This window comes from Acartia tonsa, chromosome 1 (genome assembly GCF_053477335.1).
Source record: "Acartia tonsa isolate MP-2025a chromosome 1, ASM5347733v1, whole genome shotgun sequence".
Taxonomy (NCBI): Eukaryota; Metazoa; Arthropoda; class Copepoda; order Calanoida; family Acartiidae; genus Acartia; species Acartia tonsa.
In genome coordinates, this window is record NC_137260.1 from 50,650,039 (window position 1) to 50,668,251 (window position 18,213).

General features: G+C 30.4%; 1 protein-coding gene across 1 annotated transcript in view; it reads left to right on the forward strand.

The window, feature by feature from the left end:
* The window catches only part of LOC145327947 (uncharacterized), a 32,751-nt gene extending 14,551 nt beyond the window's left edge, over positions 1 to 18,200 (forward strand). The window contains exons 8-13 of the mRNA XM_080171473.1: positions 13,072 to 13,126; positions 13,485 to 13,542; positions 15,186 to 15,277; positions 16,005 to 16,050; positions 16,166 to 16,236; positions 17,268 to 18,200. Of these exons, the coding sequence (XP_080027599.1) occupies positions 13,072 to 13,126; positions 13,485 to 13,542; positions 15,186 to 15,277; positions 16,005 to 16,050; positions 16,166 to 16,236; positions 17,268 to 17,465 (520 nt within the window). The 3' untranslated portion in view covers positions 17,466 to 18,200. The remainder of the gene's footprint in view (positions 1 to 13,071; positions 13,127 to 13,484; positions 13,543 to 15,185; positions 15,278 to 16,004; positions 16,051 to 16,165; positions 16,237 to 17,267) is intronic.
* The last annotated feature ends 13 nt before the right edge of the window (positions 18,201 to 18,213 follow it).

The following is an 18,213-nucleotide window of genomic DNA, read 5'->3' on the forward strand; positions in this document are numbered from 1 at the left end:
TCCCAAATGTATTGAATCTCAAATGAACCATCATTTTTGCATTACATGAATATTTGCAAATTTTTTATATAAAGAAATAACAAATCAAATAAATTTTTGTAAATAAGTCGGATTCAAGTGATTTATGTTATTGAAAAAATATGTAATTTTATTTTCATAAGTAGCGTGGCTTCAAAAAACTAACATCGAGAGAAAAAAGACCACATAAAAAATATAATCATCTTATTTCTAATAAATCCTTTATATATATAAGTACCCAAAATTTTGTGCGAACATCCGAGAGAATGTGTTTTCAAAACTTTGAGCAACAGTATAATTTTCAGACCAAGAAAGCTTAATTTATTTTTAAAAATACGAAAAATAATTGAGTATATGCAATGCCATAGGTCCTGTGATGGTTCTAGGCTATTTCAATTTTAGATTTAAGCCTTGGTTTTAAGCTATTTTTGAAGCCCTTTTAGATACAGAGCCATCCTAAAAATGAAAGTATGTCCCATATTTAATTTATTTTGCAACAAATTTATGTTGTCTGATGTTGTCATCCTTGTTTTGGTAAATTTATGTGCTGTGTTCATTTTTAAAAAATTATTATCCAAAATAATCCTTCTATTAAAGTAACAGTGTGTGTGTGTGTGTGTGTGTGTGTGTGTGTGTGTGTGTCTGTCTGTGTGTGTCGAAGGATTTCGCTAACCACCGAACCGAGATGGTGTTCTTTTACAATGTAGCTTTTTACAGGTCCTTGTAAGGTTCATAACTATTTTGGGGGAGGGTACCACCACCCTCTGTTACAATACCTATAACCTTTTGATTTTCATTCTATGTTAACTCGTACATGAAAACTTTTTTCATATTTAAGGAGTTAAGAAACATAGAACAATCTTAGAAGTTAAATAATAAAGTTCAATTAATTCAATTCATTTATAAGTAGCGAAGCTTCTCTTTAATTTACTTTTTCTATTCGTCAGTCCGCCAGTCTGTAACGCTATGGGGGACATGCAATTTTCTCAGCTGCCATTGAAGATAGACAGCGAAGATTCTATATCAGTGAGAATAAGTGTAAATTTATCTTTATCTGTTAAAGAAAACAAGGATGATAACATCCATAAAAATAAATCTCTAAAAACGAAGGACCATAGAACATTAACACATGTAGAGCGTCAAAACTTTGGGTACTTATATTTAAATTTATTAGTATACTGACTTCTTAAATTTTAAGATGTCCCAACCTTTTAACCAATAATTTTAATCTAAAGAATGAATAAATTTGATAATCATCATTGAAGACGCATAAACATTTATCTTCTTTTGTGTTATTCCTTAGAAACCCTGCAGAAAATAGATGTTTTAAAGGTGAAATGCTAGAATTAAATAATTTATTGTCTGATATTTTCGTAAACTCTAATAATCACAGTTAAGTACAATTTAGAAAGCGTAGCAACTCTATAATCGTTACCAGAAATTCCGTATATCCAATTAATCATGCTGATTTTCTTGACACTTTGACAAAATAATTTTGTATTACATAGTTATCTTATTCATCTGATTTTTTAAATAATGATTCTTAGGACAACAAGGTAAAGTATTATAAGCAAGGCAACTCTATAATCAAATCCTAAAATTGAAAGTATATATTAGAGAGAGGGAACAATGGGCTGTTTATATCACATGTCCCCAAAGTTTTATAAAAAGCATTTTCTTATTTGTTGGCTTAACAACTTTGGGGACTTTTCCTGAATTTTAATTGGTTGGTTTAGTAAGTTGAGTGTTCAAACGTGTCAACCACTAATATCAATCTACAGAATGGTTAATTTTTTGTGTCATCATTTGGGATGTACATGAATTTAACAGCCATTGTCTTATCCCTTTAGATCCCTGCCCAATTATTTCCAAAAAAACAAAACGGTCACGTATTAATCTCTATTAGACTATAGACTATTGTCTGCCCATTTATTTTTATTTGACGGTCATGAGTTAATCTGTACTTGATTTTACAAAATTGGGGTTAAACTACCCTCCCCCCCCCCATCCCCACCTCTACAACCAAACAAGGAGAGGTTAAAAGCCTGCCCAGGATTTATATAATAAATAATTATTTTAATAGAGATGCTTTTCCTAATACATTGAAATCAGATGAATGTCATACAAAAAGATGTTGTAAAAAAAACATTAAAAATCACCCTATTTTAAATGGACATTTGGATTTTCATAGAGTTGCTATGCTTTCTAATTCGTACCTAACTGTTATTGGAATCATCATGCAAAATTTGAAAACAATAGAACAATTCTAACCCATCCAAATTACCATGCAGACAGAATTAGAAAAAAGTTTTGTTTAAAAAAAGGTTTTCAAGAAATGTGAACAGTATAATGTAATAATGGAACATATATAGTCTGGATGACATAGATCTAAAGGGATGTGACAATGGCAGATATATTGATGTAAAACTCAAAAGATGATACACAAAATTACCCCTTCTGTAGATTACAATTAGTGGTTGAAACGTTAAAACACAAAAGTCCCCAAAGTTGTTAGACAAAAAAAACTTTGTGTACAAGTGTAATAAACAGCCCAATGTCATCTTCCTCCCTGGTATAATGTAATAAGTGAAAATGTATGTAGCCTTGATGTGCATAGGTCTTACAAGTTTTCACCAAAAATTTCAGCTTTCTACATTAATAGTAGTCAAGAAATTCATGTTTCCCCTTAGCCATACAGATGGACAGACGCACCAAGTTATTTCTAGAGTAGCTTTGCTAAAAAAATATAACATTAAATGATATTTAAATATTTCTGTATAACAAATTGTTATAATATAACGAGGGATCTAAAGGGATAAGATAATGGCCGATATATTGATGTACAACCCAAAAGATGATAAGAAAATTGCCCCTTCCGTAGATTACAATTAGTGGTTGCAACATTTAGACACTCAACTTAATGAACCAACTAATAAAAAGCCAAGAAAAATCCTCAAAGTTGTTAAGCCAATGACTAAGAAGAAAACATTGTTATGACTATGGGGACTAGTGCATTAAACAGTCCAATGTCCCCTTCCTCCCTGAATCTACAGAAGGGCTAATCTTGTTTATCATCATCGGGAATGTACAAGATTTGACTATTGTCTTATCCCTTTAGATCCCTGAGGTAACACCATGAAAGAAATGTGAATTTAAGATTGTTTTTTTTTCCAAATATATTAGGGATGCTAGGAAAATAGCTTAAATCCGCCCTCTAAGATATTTATAATAGAGAGAGGGTATAATGGGCTTTTTATTACATTAAACCTCAAAGTTTTATGATTACATTTTCTTACTCATTGGATTAACAACTTTGGGGACTTTCAATCAATTTTGATTGATTGGTTTATCAAGTTCACTGTTTAAATGTTTCAACCACTAATTTCAATCAACATAAGGGGTAATTATGTGCTTCATCATTGGATATGTACATCAATTTAGCGTCCATTGTCCTATCCTTTTAGGTTTTTTCTATTGATGAACACTTTGTCTCTAGCCTCTGGAGGAAGACGTGGGATGTCAGGAAAATAGCTTAAATCAACCCTTAAGATATCTATAAAGCTTACCTGAAAAGAACAACCAATTGGGATCACCAATTTTCGAGAATTTTACTTTATATTACTTTTTAAGTGGATAAAGTCATAGTGATTTATTCTATAAATTGTAAAGTATCTGGATGTGTGATTGAGTGTAAGTCCTATAAACGGCTTAACTATTCAATGTTAAATTGTCATAAAAGCTTAGCTTTGTTATATGGACAGGTTTCAGGTTATTTCTTTTTATTTGATTCGATCTATCTATCTGTATATCTATATATCTAACCATCTATCTTTTAATCTATCTATCTATCTGTTTGTCTGTCTGTCTGTCTGTCTGTCTGTCTGTCTGTCTGTCTGTCTGTCTGTCTGTCTGTCTGTCTGTCTGTCTGTCTGTCTGTCTGTCTGTCTGTCTGTCTGTCTGTCTATCTATCTATCTATCTATCTATCTATCTATCTATCTATCTATCTATCTATCTATCTATCTAACTAACTAACTAACTAACTAACTATCTATCTATCTATCTATCTATCTATCTATCTATCTATCTATCTATCTATCTATCTATCTATCTATCTATCTATCTATCTATCTATCTATCTATCTTTCTATCTATCTATCTATCTATCTATCTATCTATCTATCTATCTATCTATCTATCTATCTATCTATCTATCTATCTATCTATCTATCTATCTATCTATCTATCTATCTATCTATCTATCTATCTATCTATCTATCTATCTATCTATCTATCTATCTATCTATCTATCTATCTATCTATCTATCTATCTTTCTATCTATCTATCTATCTATCTATCTATCTATCTATATATCTATATATCTATCTATCTATCTATCTATCTATCTATCTATCTATCTATCTATCTATCTATCTATCTATCTATCTATCTATCTATCTATCTATCTATCTATCTATCTATCTATCTATCTATCTATCTATCTATCTATCTATCTATCTATCTATCTATCTATCTATCTATCTATCTATCTATCTATCTATCTATCTATCTATCTATCTATCTATCTATCTATCTATCTATCTATCTATCTATCTATCTATCTATCTATCTATCTATCTATCTATCTATCTATCTATCTATCTATCTATCTATCTATCTATCTATCTATCTATCTATCTATCTATCTATATATCTATCTATCTTTCTATCTATCTATCTATCTATCTATCCATCCATCTTTCCATCTAACTATCTATCTATTCATCCATATTTCCATCTATCTATCTATCTATCCATCCATCTTTCCATCTATCTATCTATCTTTCCATCCATATTTCCATCTATCTATCTATCTATCCATCCATATTTCCATCTATCTATCCATCTATCATTGTCATTGTTAAAAAACAAAGTTTAACCTTCAGTTTTTCTAATGGACTTTCCCTTATTTTAAACATCTTTTAAACAGTTGAAAAATATCATGGATAGATAGATAACATTTGTTTTGTTTTATGAGCCCTAAAAGTAATTAAGGGGGGGGGGGGGTAAAGAAGAAAGGGGAATAAGTGCTAAAACGAGCTTCCAATAAACAGGAGGATATGCGCCAACTCTCGGAGCCACTGTCTTCCCCTACTCCGTAAACTTTCACTCATATTATAGAGTGAAGGGGAAAAAGGGAGGGGGGGGGGATATATGTGTGTGTGTGTGTGTGTGAAAAAGATAGACTCCTTCGTTAGACATTATTGTAGATATTTTAGTAGCAAAGCTACTCTATAATTTACAATGTTTGTCCTTTAGACACAAAATAGGGGAAACATCATTTTCGGATCCTATAAACAACCAACTATTAAACATTCATGGTGGTCGGGCTGATTTTTAGTAGATTTTAGGCTATTTTTATATTTTTCATCAGACTTTTGGTGTTTAGGGTTCAATTTTCAAATGTTTACGTAGATACAATTTTTTGTGCTTTTCTAATTATGGATGTTTTCATCCTTGTTTCTCTTTTCAACAGTTGACATATAAGAAGGATATATGGACCAAGATATGTGAGAAAAAAACATTGTAAACATGGATATTAAGGGATAAGACAATAAATGATAAATTGATATATGTACATCTCGAATGAGGATAGACAAGCTTACCCCTTCTGTAGATTGAAGTTATTGGTTAAAATGTTTGGACTAGTTTTGAACTAACCAATCAAAATTTAGTAAAATTCCCCAAAGTTTTAAAGTAACGAATAAGATATCGTGGTTATGAAACTTTGGGGACTAGTGTAATAAACAGCCCATTGTCCCCTCCCTCCCTGCATTGTAAAGAAGTACTATATCTGAGAGGGGGGGGGGAAGGTGTGTGTGTAACCGTCTCCTCTAAAATTTTTTACTTTTTTCATAATAAAATACAATGACCAGTACTAATTTTAATAAATACGATTTTTTGTCTGAAGCTAAAATTCTCAGAAATTACTGGTCCTAAGGGTTTAATTTTCAGGAAATCTTTATTAATGTCTTTGGGTTGTTTTAGACTATTTTTCCAAACTTCCCCTGTCCTGCCATAGAGGTTAGGGACGAAGCAAATAGTATGTTAAAAAGTAGTAGAATTTCTGTTTATTCATTCTACTAATTTTTAGAAAAACAAGGACAATGTTTAAAATAACAAGGACAATCTAGTTTATGTTGATATGTAGCGCAGCATTTAAAATTTACACATTTTAGGATGAAAAGGTGAAAGAAATGAAAAAAAAAGATAGAGACAGAAAGAAGAATAGAAAGATGGACATACTGATATGTCCTTTAATTAGTTTATTTGTGAAAAAAGTCGTTGAGTTCAGACCTTTTTGGGTGTTAAAAGATATTTAATGCTTTGATGGCTTCAATAAATCTTAATATGTGTTAAAAGAATATTTTAAATTAAGGACAATAATGTTGACAGGTAGCGCAGCATTAAAAGTTTGTTAACCCTAATAAATAAAACAGATGATCTCACTAATGGAGGAACCGATATGGTTCTCCTTTACAGAGAAGCTTCTTATAGAGACTGCAAAGGGGGCAAAACTGCTAGTCTTAATATAAAGAGAAAGAGAGAAATATCAATTTAAAAATAATTGAAGGAACAAAAAGTATGGATGGACATACTTTAATCATAGAGTAGCTGCACTTACAAATTAGCAACTTTCACAGGGGGGGGGGGGGGGGGCAGGACAAGGTTTAATATAAGCTTAGCTAGAGGTAGCTTAACAATTATACTAAAGTTTTTTTAATAACAAAATGTTAATAATTCCAAAATACCTGGTTGTATAGTTTTACTAAAACAATAAACCTTGATTGGTTGGATAAGATTTAAACAAAAGTAATTTTGATTATCATCATTGGGTGCAAACATTAATTTATCGTCCATTGTCTTATCCCTTAAGATCCCTAATTACATAAACATATGTACTCAAGCTACTCATATGTAAAACCCACAGAGATATAAAGGGATAAGACAATGGCCAATTATTAATGCACATTCCTAATGATAATTCACAAAATAATTTCTTATTTATTAGCTTAAAAATAAAATCTGATACTTTGCAAGAAGGGAGGGGACATCTACCTTCCTTTAGTTTTAGACTAACCCATTCTATTTTCTCCTCCTTGTTTATCTTATCCTGTTTTAAATACATATGAAAATTGTTGAATAAAAAGTTTTTAAAATATCAATATGTTTTAAATGGACATATTTAATTTCTGATAACAATTATGGAGTTGCTTCGCTATAAAAAAAATTTATTCAACTGATACAGGAATCATCATATAAAGTTTGAGATCGATATAACAATTCTAACATGCCTTAACTTAATTTAAAAATCAATATTTTTCAAATCATAGGTCAACCTATTTTCTCTAACAATGATAGAGTTGCTAAGCTCTGTAAATTGTACTTAAATATCACAGAAATCATCATGCTAAGTTTAAATCAATAGGCGAATTCTAAAATATAATTATATGCAATATGCATCATTGACAAAAATTTTAAATATTTGAAAGATTTAAAAAGTGCCTTGTTAACTTGTTAAGAGTAAGACTACCTTTGTTATTAATATACCCTCCTACTATTATTTAATTTTAAAAGCGAAGCTTTTCTAATATTAGGGTTGGTCCTTACATCCCTCTGTCCGTCCGTCACAGATAGCTTTTTTCTTTAATTTAGGCATGTCAGAATTGTCCTATCAATTTCAAACTTTGCATGGTGATTTCTGTATTAGTTAGGTACGATTTAGAAAGCGTAGTAACACTATAATCATACATGAATGTCCGTAAGTCCATTTTAAACATATTGATTTTTTTACTTCTTTAACAACAACTTTTTATGTGATCTAATTATCCGATTGATCTGATTTTTGGTATACTGATTCCTGTGACAACAATATACATTATTATAAGCGAAGCAACTCTATAATCAAGTCCTAAAAATGTAAGTATGTCAAAAATGTCTAAAAAACATTATACTGTGTAAAGAAGTTTTACAACAAATTTACTTCCAACTTTGCTTTGACTCCTATAAATTATATTCTGATTATTCAGTTCTAACACTATACAAGTTTTAATGTCCATTTGTCCTATCGTTTCAGAGTTTTGCTTTTATGGATGTTGTCATCCTTGTTTAATTTAGGAGGGGGCAGGGTATTTTTTCATTTAACTTTGGTTTAATTTATACAGCTTTTTGGTTCAGATATCTAAACAATGTATACTACTAAATTTGTTGGTTTCATTAAGTTCGTTTGTCATTTATTAGCTTTACTTTTAAGGATGTTGTCATCCTTGTTTAAAAGATAGAAACAGGGGAAAAATTTGGTGAAAAGATATTTAAGTTGTAAAAATAACATAAATAAATAAATAACAAGAACAAACATATTGAAATATTATCTCTTTAGAAACATAAGAGAGAAGAAAATATAAATCATTTACACATAATGTTAAAAATAAGAAATATATTATCAAAGCTTTTAAGATATTTTATTTAACATCAAAGTTGGTTTTACTAATTTTGACGAATTTATTTGAATCTATTGGATTGGGATATATGAATCCCAACACAATAATATTTAATGAAAAATAAAACAATAGCCTCTCATATATCAGCAAGGCTTATCTAAAATTCTATAAAAAATGGCCAGCCCATTAACAAGTCTTATAGATTTTTATTTTGTTTATATCAATCAAAAGATAAATCATTAGTAAGCTTTGCTCCTACATATTTGTATGTTGCCCAGAGGTAATTTGTATTTTTTAACAGATTTATTTGAGGATTTTTAGTGGTCCTTTTTTAAGGAAAAAATTATAAATAATACAAAGGGAAAAGGGGAGATATATAGGTAAGTAATTTTAAAATTTAAAACAAAGGTTGTTAAACATTATATAAAATGGTGAAGGAAGTGAAATTTGACATTGACCTACTTTGGGTCGGAAATTCATTATAAAACAGGGAACATGCACAAAACTTTTTAGCCCCTTAGCTTTAAACTGAACTGTGATAATAGGGGGGGGGGGGCATTCAACACCCCACCCCCCTGACCGATTAAGGTTAGGCAAGGGTCCCGAAAGTTAAGGGTTAAATGAGATGCCAATTAGTTTAAATTATGAACATAATAAATGTATTCAAGTTACTAAATATCATTATGTAATTATTCCTAGCCTATTTACTTTTCTCTATATCCACGTAAATGTCGTTTTAAGTGGGGGGTTGACAAGGGATAGGGAAAAATATGCTTCAAGTATTTCAAGAACTCTTTTTGTATTGAAATCTTTAAATCTTAGAAAAGAAACTGATAGGAAGGGTTAGGTAGGAGGGATTTGGGAAGATTTACTAGATGGTTTGCAAAAAAAGTAATTTTTGTCATTATGTTTAGAAAAAAATCATATCAAGCACATAAACTAAACATCTAATAACAATTTTTGATTACATATTTCTGTCCTAATGTGTTATTTACTTTTTCTTTTACAAGTTCACTTTTATTACTAAGTGAACTTGAAAACTCTTCCAACCTTTGTAAGATATGCTTAAAAAAAACAAATGATAATGCACAAAATTACCCCTTCTGTAGATGAAAATTAGTAGTTGAACACTGAATTAACCAACCAATCAAATTCACTTTGGTCACCCAAGTTGTTAAGCCAACAAATAAGAAAACATTATTATAAAACTTTGGGTACTAGTGTAATAAACAGCCCATATTTCCTTCTCCCCCCCCCCTCCTCTTCCACTCCATCCTATTCTATAAAGTAGTAAGCTTTTTTTGTCTGTAGTGAAGGATCTTGCTAACCGCTGAACCGATAAATAAAGTTTTTTTTTTATGGGAACCCGTCAACACATTTAGCTGTGCGGACGAGATAGCACATCATTTTATATGATTAAAGAAACAGAAATACTTTGCAGTAGGGGAGATTTGAATATGCTTTTAATCTAACATTTATGTGGTGATGAATAAATTATCAAATTACATAAAATTATTAAATTCATAATGAAGCTACTCTGTTATTGAAAATTTCGTTATCATTTACGTAAAATACTGTCCAACAAACAATTAACCCTTTGATTGCACGAATTTTTTTCTGAAAAGTTCTAACTGTAATTGTTAACGAGTTGCGCCTTTTTAAAGGCCAAGGCATTATCCCTTCTCTAACTGTTTATGACGATCACATGACAAATCCAAAGTAGAGAGGATTTTTAATAACTTTAGTTTAGTTATGATCTAGTGTCAGTCTTACATTCGAACCTATCACCTCAATTTTTAAATTAACAAAAAGAGCTAACCGTTACGAACGGACGACCTTAATTGTAGTTTTATAAAAAAAATACTAAAATGAAAATTATTTCATATTTCATTCTGAATACTGAAAAAGAAAAAAAATATTATTATTACTTATCATGCTGTGCTAATTTTGAATAATTTCATCCTTTTAATCAATTTTATCAAAATCTTTGGAAAGGTTGTGTGATTTAAACAAGACATTTTTGGTTTTCATATGTGAAAACTCTTAAACTGGCTCTAAAAAAAATATTGAGAGCCACTACATATTAGATTCCAATGTTTATCTCTAGATCAAGGTATTTATGACTTGGTGCTTATCTTAGCTAAAATCTTTTACATATAAGATTCAACAATGGCTCTTTAAAATTCTCCAATGAGCCGGCTCTCGGATTTTATATTAATACAAAATTCTAATGATTCTATATAAGAAAAATCTAAAAAATTTTCAAAAGTTTCAATAAAAAGCTATCAAATTTACCTGGATATCTAGGAAATTTTATTTAATCAGGAAGGCAATATTGAACACTAAATTATTCTTGTACCATAAGTTTTTTTTTATAAACTAGCGGTTTCGTCCTTAGCCTCTAGGGGCTTTGCCCCAAGAGGTGAATAAAAAAAATAAGGCAAAATTTCGTAAAAGGACCAAGGAAATGATATCCCATCATAAATTAAATTGAAATTTAAACATTTTCTTTGGAACCATTGGCCGAGTCCTTGCCATGTTAATTTTAACCTTTTATCATTCTTTTCTGGTATTTAAATGGAAAATCAATATTGCATCATACTTTGCAATACAAGGGTCATTGACAGGTCAATGTACTGTTGTGACAGTACAATAGGTCAATAACAGGTCAATGTACTGTAGAATATTCCCCCTTAAATAAGTACCTATTCCTGTTTAAACATGTCTATTCTTGTCTTAAAATGGAAAATTCGATATTGCATCATACTTTGCAGTACAATAGGTTAATGACCGGTCAATGTACTGCAAGGACAAGTACATTAGGTCACTAGGCCAATAGGTCAGTAGGTCAATAGGTCAAGGTAATGTTTGATATTCCCCTAAAAAGTACCTATTTTTAATATTCCCCTGCAATACTATTTGGGGAACATCCATTGAATGTAAAGGACTAAGGGAAAGCTTAAAGGGAAAGAATGGAGCTTCTTTCCTTCCAGAGGATTCTCCTGAGGGGATGGTAAATATGCTCTCTATGCGGTTCTCTCTGTAGGATATATAAAATCCAGAATTCCCAGTAAGGCATGTCTATTTTTGGTTTACTCTCCATCTTCAAGCTTGGAAGTAATCATAAACCCTCACCATACTCACAGGCAAAATTATATTTAAACTATTTAATTACTTTAACTTTAACTTATCAATATAATGGATCCTATAACTTTACTTCTTGAAATGCCTGAAGTTGATTTAAATGCTATCTTTGAGGCTATACCTGAAAAGATAGATTCATCTTGCCAAACCGAGAGTAATGTCATAGACTTTGACTCATTGGTTCCTTTAGGAAGATCTATTCAAATAGCTAATCTTATTGGTATGTGTCTTCAAGATAGGAAAGCACATAAAGGTTTTAAACCTGGCCAAGTAACTAAATTACTTAAGCTTGTTAAGAAAAGTCCAGCTTTGAAAGACTTTGAGCCCCTAATTAATGACATAAAGGATTTTACCCCAATGGAACTATCTCAGCTTTTATTCTTTACTGAATGCATTTGCTGCATAGAATAAACTTATAAAGATATGTTTAATTTAATGTTGTACATATTTTCTATTATTAATGTATATATCTAGTATTATTTCTTATTATGTAAAAGACAATTTGATGTGTAATTATTTAATTCATTTTACTATGCCAATAAAATCATAAAGTAACCAGGTTTTAATTCCTAATTTATATTAAAATTGTAACCCCAAAAACCGACCTATAAAACTAATTGTAGAGTAGCTTTGATTCTTTTAAGAATATAATTAGTTATTGAGTAGCTTCGTCAATTACAGACTTAAATAAGATTTATGGAGTAAAACTTTACTTTATTTAAAAGCTACCTAGATAACCAACTCTTACCTGCACTTAGCTTTCCAGGAGAGCATTGTATAGATCACATGGTCACTTTGATTCAGTTATCAGAAAATCACTACCTAAAATAGGTATAACTTGTTATATTGATATTAAACAATGGACTAAAGTAAAATAGGGTATATATGTGAGACTAGCATCATAGACTAATATAGCTTAGATCAGACTATGAGCTTTTCTCATTAAGCACATGGACGAGTGGTTTCCAAATACAAAATCTGAACCAACCAATTGTTAAATTTAGTCTTAAGATAAATAGTTAAGTAAACGTGGCACTACGGAAACCGCCCTCGTGCCATCAGAAATCTTAAGCAAATAGCCTACAAAACCACCACAGGACCAATAGGTATTTACCCTTAATAGTAGAATCCGATCGGTTCAGTGGTTACCGAGATCTTAAGGGACGGACAGACGGACAAACAGACGGACAGACAGACGGACGGACAGACATCATTCTACTTTGTATTATAGATATCTTACTAAATATTGATTAGATGGTACAAACTAACCCACGAATGATTTAGATCCACAGAAGAGATATTTTATCATCATATGGCGTGTATATCAATTTATCGTTCATTGTCATATCCCTTAAGTACCATGGTCTTTATGAAAGGAAATAAATTAACTGTTGCTTTTTTATTTACAGTTTACAGCAAGAATACTTTTGTTGTGGAGTTTTGAATTTTCATACAGGATTTCAGGTATAACCATTCCAAGACCTTATTTTAGAAAGGAAATAGCCTAAAATCATCCCGGATCAATTTTGGACAAACCAAAAAGAACCTTTATGTTTTGTAAAAATTACCTTTTTTCTTCAAATTTAGTGTTATCACTTAATTTTTATGTGTTCAATATTGGAAGAAAAAGGTATAGCCAACAAGCTAAATAAATATAAAAAAATATTTGGGGTACATCTTAAGGTCGTCTTTACTAATAATTGTATGATGATTAATTTTAAATTTAAGATTACTAATTGCATTTTAAGGCCCAATTAATTGTTTATATTTCTTTAGATTTTAATAAAAGAAGAAAATATGTAGAACTGTTATCATTATTTAGGATTGGAAGAATAGTGAATATGGATACCAGAATTCTGTTCCAGATTCATGCTGTACAGGTTTAGTAATATTCTAATGTAGAAAGTAGTAAGGGTTTTGTCTGCCTGTTGACATCTTTTGATTTTAGAGAAGCTTCATATAGGTCTCTTGATGGTTTCAGGCTGTTTTCTGACCCCTCTCCTTTTTTAAATACAGAACCCCTAGAGTCAATTTGGCGTAGCTGCTAGTTTAAGAATATTGGACATAGGAGCTGCGTTCAAACTTACCTGAAGAACCAGTTAACCGTAAGACTAATTAAGATACCGTAAGACTTATCCCCCCTCCCCTACTTGCAGGGCCTAATCTCCTAATATAACCCCAATAAAGTATCAAAATAAATTCTTTTTCATTTTTCAACTGCGATATTATGATACTTTTTGGTGTGCTGAAGACCCTATTTGTATGCTTTGTTTAAGTCAAAGCTACTTTTTCTCTTAACCTGGTGACCCATTATTAATTCTTAAATCATAAACGTACATAAATTATTATAGAAACAAATAGAAAGTTTATGATGAATCTGATTCTGCCCCCCCCCCCCCCTATATCTCCAAAAACCAATTAAATTAAAGTACATTACTTCACTTTTTCTAATTGGATAATTAATTTAAAAATTCTTAGAGTGTTGTGTACCTCATTATATTTACTATTCCAATAATTCCTTTCCTTTGATGTAAAAATCTGCGAAATTTTAATTTAACTAAAACATTTTTGCATGTACATTGCAGTTGTAAAAGAATATTTCAAATATTTTGAAAATTTTTATTAAATATGATTGCAAAAAATCACGGATGTGACGTACTTTAGAATAAGCATTATATAGGCAGGGCTCGGCAGTCGCTCAACAGCCTGTAAGCGTCAGAGAAATAAACCTTTTACAATTGGAAAAAAATAGCTGGAAGTCTAAAACTGTCCTAAATATGGAAATCCCTCTTTTGAAAAAAAATTTCAAAGCATCAAAAAGGTTTTTATCTTGAGGCTTAGTCGCGGCTGATGCGTTGCTGCCGGGCCCTGAAATAAAGATTCTTGAAAATACCATAAATTTCTATAGCTCAAAGACCAATATAGATAGATATCAAATTCATATAATATATTCAAAGCTAACCCCCTGATATGCTTCAAAAGCCGCGGAATATGAACTTTAATATATACATCTGCATATTTATACGCTCTGGTTAAGTCATTGTTTTAAAATTTTTGAATTGTTTTACGAATCAAAAAGCAATCTGAAATAAATATTGTTTTAACAAAAGCGTAGTTTTAGATATCAGATTTAAGATGTTAAATGTAATGTTTAATTTTACCTGTACCTATTTTTCTAGATGTAAGTACAGGGTGTGGCACTGGAAATATAAAATTTACCTGTAATCATTTTTCTAGATGTAAGTACAGGGTGTGGCACATGAAATATAAACTTTATCTGTACCTATTTTTGAAATGTAAGTACAGGGTGTGACACTGGAATTGTAAACTTTGTCTGTACCTATTTTTCTAGGTGTAAGTACAGGGAGTGGCGATGGAATGTTAATTTTAACCTGTACCTATTTCTAGATGTAAGTACAGGGTGTGGCACTAAAATGTTCAATTTAACCTGTACCTATTTTTCTAAATGTAAGTACAGGGTGTGGCTTTCAAATATTAAATTTTACCTGTATCTATTTTCTAGATGTAAGTACAGGGTGTGGCGCTGGAATGTTGAAAGAAACCTGGACATATAAACCTTCTATTTTTACACACGGATGTCTCACTATTGTTCAGGTACAAATTTAGAAATTATATTTGCATATTTCAATTGAAACAAGAATGAGTTGAAATCTCGGCCCTAACTGAAGATCTTAACATTGTACTTAACTTGTGCTACTATGTCAGATGCACGACATTAATAATAATAGTTGTTGGAATGTTTTGGCCCAAAAAATTTTGATAGTTTCTAGATGGTAAAGGACGTTAAAGTTTTTAATGTTGAAGGGGGGGGGGGGGTGGTGTATGAAAAGTCTAAATTTTGGGAATAATTAAAGTTATAGTGCTTTGAACCTTTTGGGAATAGGGTTAATTTGTTATGGTAAGGGGGTATTATTCGTTTGCACATCATGTACGTCCCTGCATACAAAAAGTTTTCAAAAGTAGCATTGCTACTCAAAGGATCTTTATAAATAGATATTTTGAGCTCGTTTTAGATTTCTTTTCAATTGTGAATTTCTATATTTGGGCGCAAATCCTTAAAAATATGGTTTACTTTTTAGTGGTGAAGCTACTCTATAATTGATGTTTTCTGTCCGTTATTTTATCTAAATTATATCAAACTTTTCAATAGATTATTTTAAAACAGTTAAATGGCTAGATTTTGCTGTGAAGATCAATGAAATGCGAATCAATGAACATACTTACTCAATAACTCACATTAAGTTGTCTCTCTGGTTATGGATGTTATTATACTTGTCTAATTAAATGCAAAAATGTTTTAAAAGTTTTAATATTATTTTAGATTCGACTGTTGAATGAAGTTTCAAATCTGCTCGTTATTCTAACTGGTAATAAAACAAATTAGATTTTATCCTCTTGATAAAAATATAATTAAATATTTTGATCCATATCTTTGATCATTCCTTATTTGAACAAACTATTCTAATAATCAAATTTGTGTAGTTCTACTGGTGATATCATTGCTTACTACAATCGCTGCATTGCTAGTATCATGCTACTCATCAAAAGAAAAGGTAAATACTACGCAGTTCTTTATAGTGCTTATAAAAAATGAAGTCAAACGATACAAATGACCAATGATTGACAAATACACAGTCTAAATCACCAATGGGAGGCCAATATACATTTAAATTTACCAATGGCAAGCCAATATGACGTCCATTTTTACAGGCACTTTAAAAAGCTTCAAATACTCCATATTCTAAATTCTCCCCTATCATCCGGCCCATTAATTGACAAAATTTGCTCTTGCTTCCTAAAAGCTATATACTGATCTCGTAAAATATGAATTTTATATTTTTCAAAACTGAAGTACATTTAACAAGGAATTGGCAGCCGTTCATTCTTGTAGCATCTCCGCCGCATCAGATTGTTAAGTTACTAGCGGCAGCGGGTTGTGTACAGAAATTACATGAGAGTGCTCTTAAATCTTCAACTTTATGTCTGCAAAATTAATAACACGTGTCAGCATTGGTCATCAATACATCAGTAAAATGTGGACCAGTTGACAACCATTCACGCTGTTTATTTGAAGTAAAGAATATTATAGGAAAACCTTAAAATTTCATGTCGACAAAATGCTGACAGTTTTGAAAAAGAACATATAGACAACTGTGGATCACTATAAATTTCTTCTTAAAAAATTAACGGCTGCCAAGCCATATATTTTACAAGCATCTTAAGTTCTGAACTATTTCAAAGAAGTGATGATTTTACTGTCCATCATGATGCATTTTTAGTTGGAAGCCTTCATTTTAAAATTTTCATAAATCTATATTTCCTATTTTAGAGGCAAAGCTACTCGGTGACTATACGTAGATTAATAATTGCCATTAACATAAACATTATTAAAAAGTATTTGTGAATTTATGATATTTGTAACAGAAACCAGAATCCCCATCCTCCCCTATTTTTTTCCTTTAGGTATTAATAAATCGACTTTTTTTATATTTAAAAGTTTGCGTGTCATCCAGAAAACTAAAATCAAAGAAAAGAAATGCTATGTTACTTTTAACCTTAATTATTCTTGTTATATTATTATAAGGTTTCAGTTCCTAAAAAGAGCAAAGTTTTGACAGAAACTACACAGAATGATGAAAGAAAATTGAACCAATTGAAGATTGAGAGTGACAACGACATTGACCGTTGCTGCCACGGAACGCTGAGGTTCCCCATCCAGCCCAGCGGTTCCTACCTGGCTTTTCCAGATCCTTTTACAACTAAATTGTCCAGTACTGTGTAAATATCAATTCTTGTAAAAAATATTGCATGTATAAATCTTCATAAATGTCTTGGGGTAGTTTTAGGCTATGTTCCTCAACTCACCCGTTCTCCCATAAGGGCAAAGTGCGAACAACTTGTATATTTATAAATCACTAAACAATAAGATTGAAAATATTAGGTGTGATAAAGAATCCATGCAAATTCTTTTTAGTTTGTTTAAAACCGAAAAAGATGTGAAAATAAATTTTAACAAAAGAATATATGAAAAATTTATTTATTTGAATACAAAAGTATTACATATTTTAGGATTTAACAAATATACAAAATACTGTAACAATTACGTCAAAATCTTTGGAAAATTTTAATCAAATTCTAATTTTGAGAAATTTAATCTTAATATGCTGTAATTGTGCTTGAGTTTTATTTGAAAATTCATATTGAAACAAATCATTACATTTTAATAAAAATATATTTGTAATTTAATACCCTGTATAATTTAAAGTTTTGATAATTGGAAAATATAACAAAACTAAATGATTAAAAAACCTGAAATAAGAATAGAAAATTGATAGTAGAAAATTTGAGCAATTATAAAAATTTGAATTATTATTTTCTTTGTATAAAAAAAGTATTGAATGATTTGGTAACATTAAATCAATTTTAAGGCAATTTTACTTTGGTAATTTAAGTAATCTTAATAATAAATGCTATATTGCTACATAATAATAATAGGTATCTGCTTAGAATTTTTTTTATAAATGCTAAAC